This window comes from Phlebotomus papatasi, chromosome 2 (genome assembly GCF_024763615.1).
Source record: "Phlebotomus papatasi isolate M1 chromosome 2, Ppap_2.1, whole genome shotgun sequence".
Classification (NCBI taxonomy): Eukaryota; Metazoa; Arthropoda; class Insecta; order Diptera; family Psychodidae; genus Phlebotomus; species Phlebotomus papatasi.
The window spans coordinates 6,471,963-6,484,071 of record NC_077223.1 but is presented as its reverse complement, the minus strand read 5'-3'; the positions used below and the strand labels follow the sequence as shown (position 1 = coordinate 6,484,071).

The following is a 12,109-nucleotide window of genomic DNA, read 5'->3' as shown; positions in this document are numbered from 1 at the left end:
CTAAACACCTTCAGAAAAAAAGCTAAATTCCGTTCAGTAATAATCTTTCGAAGAGACAAAGCCGCAAAACCTATTCGAAAACCTACCGGAAGTCTAAAGTGAAAGTACACGTATACTCGCTGTTCTAGCACTCTCATTGTACTGCCATTTCGAATTTCGGTTTTCTTGACACTTCAATTGTCAACAATGTCAACAACAGTGTGTAAACGTTTGTTAAAAAATCGAATTTTTGTGTACTTTTGTGGAATTTTCGGATGAAAATAAAATTTCCAAACAGCTGATCAGATTAGCTTGGAATCTTGCTCTCTTTTTTGACTGGCCTAGCTACAATGAAATGTAAAATTCATGTTTAGTTCTGGAGTTTGGAATCAAAGCTAAGACGGCGGTGGAAATTCAATTCATTCATTCAATTTATTGCTCTTTTCACGAAGTTTTTAATTTTTGTGTAACTCGTCGGTTTAAACTTTTAAGCTTCCAGCGGGTTTTTAGGTAAGTTCTCTCTGATATACCTTCGAATCGATACAAAAAAAAAACCTCAATCGGAGAGAGCTCTTCAAATTGGTTATTAGTGAACGAGAGTATTATGGCTCTGAATAAGAGGAATACTCCAAATTCTAAAGTGATCTTTAGGGTTAAATGCAGATGCAGTTCAGTAGTTTTTTTCACAATTCTAGCCAAGATGCAAGCCATGTCTTATTTGTTAGAAATGTAATTCTGGAATGAATTCCTCGATAATATTTGATTCCCTGAAGTCACGTATGTGTGAAACTGCCCCAATATCGCCTATAAAGCCTATAAATTCGAAAATACAAAGAGGGACTAAACAGATTGAAAGTCTCTGGATTCATAAAAATCGTACAAAGGAAATATAAACATAGATAAATATATTAGAAAACACGTCAATATCTTGAGAATTGTCTTCAAAATATTTAAAATACCTTTGTGAAATTCTAATATCCCACACATAAGCATTATACTCTAATTCTAAACAAATATTATTAAATGGGGTAAAATTTTATAGAAAATAAACGAAAAGATTTATTTGTTTCTCAAATAGTCGAATTAGTGATAATATGCTGACGGGGACAGGAAGTCTTGGATTTTTTGATGCGAATATAATTTCATTGTGATGTTAGATTAGGCTCAATTAGTAAGAATCGAAGAAATGTTTTTGAAAGCAAGCCCTTTATTTATTTATTTATTTATTTTAATATTTTCCATATAGTGTGTAGAATAAAATAAACACTTGTTCTTATTTGAATAAGTATTTAGTTGAAGCATATTTTTCTAGTTTAAATTGCTTAAGACGTAATCTAAGATTCTGTTTTGTTTTGTTCATGAATATGAATTTCTATTTTTTTAAATTTTGAATATCTTTAATCTGGGAATCATCATGGCATTAGTCATTTGGTTTCTTGGGGAGTTTGCTGAAATAGGTGTTACCCTTGAATTTATGAAACTTGATTTTAAACATGCGGGATTTTCACTGGATTGTCCAAGTGTTCATATCCACCTCATTTAGCCAATGATCCACATTTTCGATTGCCGTGATATATTTCCTAATTTTAATTTTATCGTTCTGACTTTTATACTTTAATTAGATTAAGTTTTTCCATTGAATATTTATTTTAAAAGAACTCTGCAAATATATTGATTGATATTGAGTGCTTTTTGTTTCGAAAATATTTTCTCTTGGCTATTCCTTAACGTAATTCAATTTTTCTGGTTATATTTATTCTGTCTACGGAACTTATGTCACAAACTAGTGAATATTTATTAAATTACCTCTCTAGAAAGTAGAGGAAGTCTCCATGGTTTTGATGCTGACGGATAGATATTTTGTCAGGAGGAGAATGACAGAAGATGGGATGGATGGGATGATAAATGGGATGAAAATTTCCATAAATGATTGATTTAACTGTGATTTCCCTTACATCTTGAGCTGTAGAAGAATCGAAATTGACTTTAGATATTCTTGCGATAGTTTATTTATAAACAAAAGTAGTTTATTTGAAAAAATGCAGAATAATTCATAGAAAATATTGCTGCAATTTTCCCTGGATGCAATGCAAATTGAATGAGAACAATTCAAAATATAATCTCTAAATCCGACTGGGATGTGTTGTTGGTTGTATGGTTTGGGTGTTTTGAAGAAAATTAAATACCTTCAGAGTGGAATGTGCAAAATGAAAGCCTCGAACTTCCACTTCAAAGCAATTGGTATGCGTAAATGGAAAATACAATTTTCCCCTTCAATAATATACAGCTGTGATTGATGATATTGGAAAGCTCGCAGTTTGATAAAAAAAACGTTTAGACCAGACTCACAATAATTATGTTTTCGTGTCCATGTTAGATGAAAATACCAGGAATATACATCAACGATAAAAAGGGGTGACAAAAGGCAAACTCATCCTGACTTTGCGGAATGCTCAAACTCGTAGGTTCGCAAACAATATTTATTTAAAATTATTAGACTTCTTTTAACTATTCCTTATGTTTGGCGGATTTAAAGCGGTACGTAAACTAGGTCTCGAATAAGGGTTTTGGGAATTTCGACTATTTTTAGAATCAAGATCAATCTCGGGATTAATCTATGAATACAAAAAAACGGAGTCTAGAATATCGGGATCCTTGAACACTACAATCCCAAAATCTCGGAATCTCGCTTAAGATTTTCAGGATGCTAAGGCATTCGTAATTTCGGAATATTTGCCAATCTGGGTCATCAGCGTCCCGGAATTTTCTAAGTCTGAGGAGTTTGGATTCAGGGACAGAAACCGGCCTGAAAATAATTATATAGAGATCTGGAAACCGTCAGAAAATAAAACCGTCAAAAATTTTCAAGTGAATATTTCAAGTACCAGTCCGTTCGCTGTGTATAAAAGAAATAAGAAAATTGTCAGCGCGCTTCTAACCAAATTCAAAACTGATGCATAAGAAAGTGGAGGAATTAGTGACAAAAATCCTAAAGAAAAGACAAACCAAGAACCACTGAGGAAGACACGATAAGTGTCGAAAGCTCTGGTGAACGAATTCCAACGCTCACCGGAAGGACAGATTGTCCTGAAAAACCTACACAGTAAAATATTGTGTGAGAAATAAAGTTGTGTATGGGAAAACTTGTGTATTGTCACAAGCATTTTGGTTGTAAATTGTAAAATTACTATCATACTTGTAGTACGATACTAACATAATGCTAGCAAAATTAAGTTTGTGTAATGAAATTTGTGTATTGGAAAATTTGTGTGAGAACTGTCAAAATTTTATTGTTTACTATTGCAGTTTTTCTAAGATTTTAGTCATTTTTCGCATTTCTAACTGTCTAATTGTCTTCTAGAATCATTCATTGGATTCTTAAAATATGCCTCAGTCGTAAAAAATGAGGAATAATTATGTAATAACAGAAAACAGAGGAAGCATCATGTAAATTAGAAATATTGACGATTCAACTCTTGGCCATTTGCTTAAGAGAAGTAAGCAAGTTCGTGGCGCGGCCGGAAAACGCGAGACGATCAACGCAAAGGCTATGGGTTCAAGTCTCAGCACCTCTCTTCATGTTTATTTCTTTTTTTCTTTGTTTAATACAGAGACTTTTCACACATAATACACATAAATCTAACAAAATTGCTCTACAATCAAAATTATAGACAGGAAGCCATTTTATAAAATTGACAATACACAATTTTGCCAATACACAACATTTCCAATACACAAACTTCACAATCATAGCGCTCGTGCAAAAATTACCAAGGATAGTGGTTGTAATTTTTTTTTACTGTGTAGCTCAGCTATACCACCGTCGACTATCTCTTTATACAACAAGTCAGAAAATAGAAGGTACTTAGGGAAAATCCATCAACGTTTTCCAGAGCTTTCAACTCAGTCTTAAAGCTTTCATCGGTGGTCAAATCTTTATGTTCTTCTCTGAGATTCGTTCAATTTGGTCAGGATGAACAAAACCATAAAAAACGGTCACGACTGTTATCTACTCCTGGTTAATCAGCTCTTGGGAGCGTCAACTGTCAACCAATTAAGACCAGTACTTACTTACTTAGGTAGCTGCAACACCCCTTTAAGGGACCGGACTTCTCGCACTAACCTCCTCCAGTCCTGGAGACTCTTCATCAGCTCGCTTTATAAACGTAGAATTGGTCGCTGTCGTAAAGTCCGTCCTATCCGAAGCTCCTTGTGAGTTTCCCTAACAATCTTACTTTTGCGGGGAGGGGTTGTTAGCCCCTCTCCCAACCTTGTCTTGAAGGACCAGATTCCTTGTTCGTTAGCCTCATGTTCGTGAATCGTGACTTCTCACGGGATTTGGTTACCCAATTTTCTATCACTCACCTGAGTGTACCGGGCCTACAAGGCATCTAGCCCGCTTGGAGGTAAACATAAGAATTGAGAGGAAGAGGCTTTGCGGAACAAAACTTTATTTACTTCACTATGACAACAAATATTAGGGAATATCGTACAGTCTGAATCGCACAGAAAAGGGAATTCACGCTCTAGAAGGACAGGGTGAAAGGTACGCAAGTAGGATAGTTGCAGCAACTTATGCGCTCACTCGGGCGCAGTTGATAACGTTTCTAAATAATTTTTCCGTCCACTATCTGCAGATGATAACCCAAGCTCAAACTTGACTTTTGAAGCTCATATACTCGACTTAGGTACTAGGTCTCCAGTTCGATTCTGGGTGGAGGCAGGACTTTTTCCTATCTCTACTCAGAAAAAAACTATGAACAATGAAGCAGGATGATTTGAGTGTCACTTGCTCTGATTGACGATACTCTGTACAGAAATACAATTATACTCGACTTACTTCGTTACGAATATGAGTTGCTCTCATGAAGTATGGGGGTAAATTTAAATTTACCATAAGCACGGCATTCACCCCCTAAAGAGCACTATGAAGTATCCCCTAGGCAGGACATGCGTAAAAGCAGATTCGCAACACTATGTATCGCCTTACTCCTTGATCAGTACCTAGATATGTTCTGACAGGTTGCACCGACATATAATAACCAATGAATTGCTAAGTAATGTTTTATCCAAAATCGATTTGGATTTTCCGATTCCATTTTCCCGGAATTTCTGAATTCCTATCGATATATAGTTGACATATTCGGTTAGAACATCTTTAGGACTCAAAGACCTTTTATATAAACCCTTATTCGTCCTAATCGATTGACATTTACGCTTCCAAGAGCAGATTAACCTTTGAAAATTAATTAATCTGGAGTGTATAACAGTCATAAGCGTTTTTGATATGTCTGCCCGAATGTGTTCTGAAACATATCAAGAATTAAAGGAAAAATCGTAATAATTGTGAAGAGAAAACGAAAGTGTTCTCAACGGTCCGTAAGGGCGTCCTTCAAAACCCCAAGTTTCTATCATTAGACGTTTGACTACTAGGTATCACAACACGCAAACGATCAAGCAGCGTTTCGTCATTTCCCCACGAAATGTCAAATTTATAAAATAATGCCAAAGTATGGACCTATTTAGAAGATACTGAACGAAAATTTCGAGGTATCGAAAAAGAAAGAGTTTATATCTTGCTTTCACAATGAATTCGAGCAATAAAAGCAGTCAAAGTGAAACGTTGGTATGAAAATGGCAATTTGCAACAAGTGCTGTATTGGAAAAATGTTTTCCATCATCAGAGAGAGGAAAGATGATTTTTTTCCGAATGACTTCGCTATGCTAAACAAAAAAATTGTTGACGGAAGTTCAAGGAAAAATAAACTGAATCTCTTATATGGGAAAATGCAGAATGTGAAGTGATTTTAAATTAAATTGTAGGCAGGATATTTTGTGAAATAGTAACGAATTAAGCAATCTTTGTAAAATAGCTTCTATTTAAAATTTTTGGATATTGTTAAGAGTCTGTTAAGAGACTTAAAGTAATAAATCAGTGAAATAATTCTGTCCTGGTTACCCCTAATATAAATTCTTAAAGTTGCACAGATGGTGTCCGAGAAATTCTATGACTTAAAAAGAACAGGATAATTTCCTCCACTTAATTTATTGAATAGGAAATTGTTAGAAACTGTTTTTTAGAAGATGTAAATAAACTAACTTTCAAATAAACTTTTAACCTGCATTCTTCGCATCAACTTCAACTTACATATAATTTTGAGAAAACCTCAAAGATTTCACTCTCCAAGGAAGAATGTACATCCTCAATATGATGTGGATTTACTAGAGGTTATTCCTGTGCTTCACAACTATCTTGAAAGTGGTTTTCTTGCTCGAACTCACAAAAAACAAGTAATAGCGTTTAGGCTCGACTTTAGGCAATCCCCTTAAGAAATTTCTTTCTTAAGATCACACCTCCAAAATGGGAGTACTTATCTCAAAGCTTAGACTGAATCTGCTTAGTGAATCTTTTCACATTTAGTTGTAATTGCATATGTATTGCTCTCAAGAATTATAGCCTTAAAGTGAAAATTCGTCTTCTGTCTGGGGGGAAATGGGGCATCTTCACTGAGAAAAAAAGAGGGTGCGATTAACATTTTTTCCTCATAACATTAACACTTTTTAGGTGTAAAAATATATCAACATTTTTTAATGTTAATTTTACACCTCTTTAAGGGTAAAATGGGTAAAATTAACATGAAAAAAGGATAACTTTAACCCCTAATACACCTAAAAAGGGTAATATTTACACCGATTTTGGATCAATACTGCAGGGTAAAATTAACATTTCCGGAATGTTATTTTAACTTTTTCGGATTTCTCTCAGTGTTTAAAATTGGGCTTTTTCTACATTTTTTAAAAGGCATTGAACCTTACCATTTCAAGGTTAAGTTTTGATTTAAATAAATTAAGAGAAAAATCAACACGTTTTTAAAATCGTAAGGAATTGGACAAAACTGTTCTTAAAGAGTTTTGTCCTTTGTTGTTTCGTCCTTGTTTTGTTTTTTGTTTATTGTTTATTATTCCCATAAAGAGTTTCTTTATAGAAGTAAAAGATAGAAACACCTTAATTTCATAAAGTTAAACCTTTCAACTGGTATGGATCACTACTGTTCAACTGTTCTAGATTGAATTTGAAAATAAGGAAAGGGTGTTTTAACTGTATTTAAGTAGGGGAGACTGGGGCAAAACTTGTCAAAACACATATTTAATTCTTTCAGGAGCTCTGAGAAAACTTAAGCGTTTTATAATGAGCATATTCTTATAGGAAATTTACTGCTCTACAACATTGCAGAAGACTATTTTCCTCTATCTCGAAAAAAATGTGATTTTCGAATCATTTTCTAAAAGTCGATTTTGTGTAGATTCTCAAAATTTCTGGGGCAAATTTTGTCAGTCTTCGGATAATTTGTGACGTTTTACTGTCGCAAACGTTAAAAATATCAAATAGACATATTTTTATAGGAAAAATTTATTCCTCTACAACTTTGTCGAAGATAATTTTTCTCTATCTTAACGAGAAATGTGCTTAAATTGAGCTAATCAGTATTGATATTTTCTGTAAGCCAAATATTCCAAAAATATGGCTCAAAATTTCATTATTTTTTATTTTACCAGAGATGTGCGTCAAGTGAAACTTGTGCATCAATGGCCAAAACGCTACCTGACACCTGAACAAACTTATTTTGACGTTTATTCGGTTTCAAACGGTTCTTGCACACCCTTGTTTTACATAATCCATCCTCGAATCCGTTGAAAATTTGTAAGTTTAAGAAGGTTCATGAACGCTACCTAGAAATTTCAAGCCTCAGTTTCTTTTATTTTAGAAAATAGTGAATATTGAAATTTTCGTTTTGACAAATTTTGCCCCAGTCTCGCCTGTACTAGGGTAAATGTCCTAATTCAAAACCATTTCCAGACGCTTTGACTTTGACAGAAGATTCAACACATTAACTTCAATTTTTTCTGAAGAGAATTAGATAAATTTGCTCCTGGACTCTTCTAGAATGTTACTGTTCAATGAAAATTCTTTAGTTATAATTTGAAAACGTCTTAAATACAAGAAAAATACATGAGTGCAAAATGGTGCAATTGGAAACAAATTAATCCAAATGGAGACAAGGGAAAGTTTCTAATTGGAGACAAACAATGTAGAAACCGCGACGAAAGGCTTCCAAAACTTTATTGAGTTGCTCTTGAGTGCAGGATTTGTTCTTATTCCTGGTCTTTTCTTTTTTCACATCTAAAACAATTAAAAAAGCTCTCCAAAAAATTATATTTCCGGGGTTTCCTATTGAAGTATTTGCAGACACTTCAGAAAAACCCTTTTTGTTCACGGAATAGGTAATTATTTCATTTGAAAACTTCACGTAGGGTGGCGGCATTAATTGTGACCTGTCTTTACTTATGGCCATGTCGCAATTTTTGTCAGAAAATGATTCCGAAAACCGAAAAAATGTGATTTGCTATTAAAACACATCAAATATTTTTAATTTTGAGGTTTTCCGAAATCATTTTTTGACATTGTAAAGTTTTTTGCGGGGAGACCATAAGTAAAGACAGTGGCCACAAGTAATGCTGCCACCCTACCGTTAACAATAAAGATTAGCACTTAATTTAATTAAAATTAGCTAGGAATATGACATAAATATTAAACAAAACGAATAAACAGCAGTCACCTTATTCTGTTTTTCACTGGAAAACATGGTCGATCGATGAAAAATTCGATGGTGAAAAGATACACTTTTAATTATTCTGAGAAATTAACAAATTAAAATTTGTGAATATGAATGGATTTTCGTTTTATTTGGAACAAAATTAACTAAATAATGAAACTGTAGTATAGAAAATGTATAAATATAATAATTTAGTACTGTATTTATCATGAAAACAGTGACGTTTCCATTTGGAATAGAGAAAAAATTCCATTTAGAGCAGGTTTTGAATTAGCTTAATTTACCCTATGAGAATTTTCCTTAAGCATTGTTAAAAGCATCTGTTATGACATTTTTGTGGCACATTTCACCAACCAAGAATATTCTCTGTTATATTGTTATTTTGGTATTTCTGAAGGGGTTTCATTTTCATTCCTGAGATTACAATATTGAAAGTTTCAGAAGTTTTGGATTAGGAAATGTGAATTTTTTTTTTAAAATCAATTTTTAGCACTACATTGAATCCCTTTGCATCGCGGAGGCCGAAGACAGCAGCTACGATTCCGACTGCGAAGTCGATGATTCACACCAGCAAGTATCCAGGACCACGAGTGATACACTTGGTCAGGAATTTGCTGAGTATGTGAGCAGTGGTGGAGTACCACCAGAACGTTCTCCAGGGTATACAGCACGGGTAGAGTTTGCCCTCAAACTGGGCTACACTGAACGCTTGGTGCAGGCAGCTTTGGCTCGCCTGGGACCCAATCCAGCCCAAAATGAACTCCTGGCTGAGTTGATAAAGCTGGGAGCGTTGCATGGGACAAAGAGTGGAGATTTTGCGGCTGAGCCACCGCATGGGGAGAATTTGCCGACCGTAGGTGTTTGTGGGTCTCCGGAGGTGACTGAAGAAGTGGGATCGGCAAATGGACTGAGACCAATTGTGGTCGATGGCAGCAATGTGGCCATGAGTCATGGGAACAAGCAGGTATTCTCCTGTAGGGGCATTAAACTCTGTGTGGACTGGTTTAGGAATCGGGGACACAAGGATATCACAGTTTTTGTGCCAAAGTGGCGCAAGGAAGCCTCAAGGCCAGACAATCCCATCAGGGATCAGGAAATTCTGCATGAATTGGAACGGGAAAGGATGCTGGTGTTCACGCCATCGCGTCTTGTAGGTGGCAAACGGATGGTCTGTTACGATGACAGATATATCTTGAAGGTGAGTTTACTTCCTGCTAATTTACGAGGGAAAATGACCTCGGCGGGATGTTCTAAGTTGCAATGAATTTTTTTCAGTTGGCGGCTGAAAATGACGGAATTGTAGTGTCTAATGACAACTATCGTGATCTTGTGCAAGAGAGTTCGGAGTTCAAGAAGGTGTCTGAGGAGCGTGTACTGATGTTTTCCTTCGTAAATGATCGCTTCATGCCTCCGGATGATCCACTGGGACGAGCTGGACCAACTCTTGAGAACTTCCTGCGCATTCAGCCAAAGTAAGTTTGACTTTAATTTTTTGCGGCTGTCGCCGGCTTATCAAAATAGGGTCTCATTGAGAAAATGTCAAAAACACCGTGAATATTTCCGTCTATTGGGTTTTTTATGGTAGAAGATGAAAAGCTAGTGATAAGCCTAGATCAGCTTATTGTATTCTTAACGTGAGCTAACTCGAAATGTACGCAAATTCAATTTAAAGCTGAAGTTGGGGGACGATATGCACTAGTTTTGAATCAAATTCGTGAAATAATACAATTTTTGTATTTAAACCAAAATATCTAGGATTTAGATGGACGGACAGAAAAATGATATATGGGTGAAATGTAAACCGGAATATTCTCTATAATTTTGCCAAAGAACGTGGTATTATTGGTTGCTCAGGAGCTGAGATAAATAAGGTTATTTATTTTTGAACTCATTTTTTTGACTCTAGTGCCCCTAGTGTCCATATGACAAACTTCTATTATGTCAGAGAGTTGTTGAATTTTGTGAAAACTTTAATTTTAACCTGGAGTGGAATGATAACTCTGTCTAATTGTCCCATCGCTAGTGTCGAGTGTCGATTATGGGCATTTTTTGTCGCTAGTGTCGATAATTATCGCTACTAATTTATCGACAGCTCTGAAGTTGTCGATTTGTACTCTCAAAGTGAAATTTATTGAAAGTTTAAGGTTTTCTTCGGCAGTAAAAATCTCTTTTACACTTTCTTTTTCTTTATTAAATGTTGTTAATGATAATATAAAATATAAATAGTATTTATTCTGTGCCCATCGTAAAACACGGTGTAACATGGAAATAACATTGGCCAAATCGGATGCGAAATATTTTATTCTATTAATTATATTCAACTACAAAAATATCTTTACACTACACGGACCGGGAAATGCTTATGAGTGGAAGCAGCTACTAAGTAAGTGTGAAGTTGCATCGTTTGACACTGTCCAGAAAGTACAGTAGACTCTCACTCAATCGGCTCTTTTTCAATCGGGCGTCAAATTTTGTTGACAATTTTCACGCTTAATTATGAAGCTAATTTGCTCAAATTCGCTGTAGTTCTTCCTATTTTATCGTGATTCTTTATAATTGAGCGCTTTTTGTGGAATTTACAAAGGCTTTGACGCTCAATTCTATCGCTAAACCGGATGACATTTCGCCTCATATTCCCGATTGAGAGAGAGTCTACTGTAGATTAGGAGTTTTTTGTATGGATTCCTTGTGGTGAAATTGAACGCCACAAACAGGAGCTCAAAAGCTAAAAAGTTATCGAAGGTGACCACAGTTTTGTCTGCTTTCTTCGTGTCTTCTGCTCCTCTTTGTGAACTGTAAAACACCAGAGGCTAACAGGAATTTAGTAGTCCTCGTCCAAAATGAAAGTTGTAGTCCCTCAGTATATCACAATTTTCTTAAAAACGTTTCTCCGGGGTCATCTTTTTTAATTAAAATCATTGGAAAAACTTTGTTTGCAAATCAAAATAAGCAACTAGTGAGGTTATGTTGCACTGTCCCAAAGTGTCACAATAACGAGTCGACAATGCGAGAAGAGCCGACACTCATTTCATCTCGTCATTTGGATTTAACACTTCGTAGAACCCTAACTAAAAGGACCAAGTGGCAGCCGCTGCCATTTATCGAATTTTACATAATATTTTGATATTTTTACTTATATTTTAATATTCGAAGCTTTAGTCAGTTCTTTTCTGGTGTCTGAATCAGAAATTTCATCTCCTTGGGTACTGTATCTAAAGATTTTTATCCATTCGATGTTTTCATCTTTATCAGAATCATGGAGTAAAGGGAAACGGGTCTGCCTTTGAATGCGGCAACCTTTGAATGTTTCAATTTTTCTCTTATTTTTCAAAGCAAAAATTCTACTTTCTGAACAATAGTTGATACTATTAACTATTTTCTATTAACTTCGCTTAACAAAATGGATTTTGAGCTTTGGAAAATAAGAGAAAAATTGAATAATTCCCATAATTATTCATATTTCATACATATTTCCCAATTCAATATTTCCCATAATTCTTCTCAATAATTTGCAA

General features: G+C 35.0%; 1 protein-coding gene across 3 annotated transcripts in view; it reads left to right on the top strand.

Moving 5' to 3' along the window:
• LOC129802288 (probable ribonuclease ZC3H12D) overlaps positions 1-12,109 on the top strand; it is a 65,343-nt gene that overhangs the window by 44,372 nt on the left and 8,862 nt on the right. For all 3 annotated transcript variants that reach the window (XR_008751783.1, XR_008751784.1, XM_055848003.1), the window contains exons 2-3: positions 9,085-9,792; positions 9,870-10,066. Coding sequence is in view for 1 of the 3 variants with exons in the window: in XM_055848003.1 (XP_055703978.1) it covers positions 9,085-9,792; positions 9,870-10,066 (905 nt within the window). In the remaining 2 variants the exon portion in view is untranslated. The remainder of the gene's footprint in view (positions 1-9,084; positions 9,793-9,869; positions 10,067-12,109) is intronic.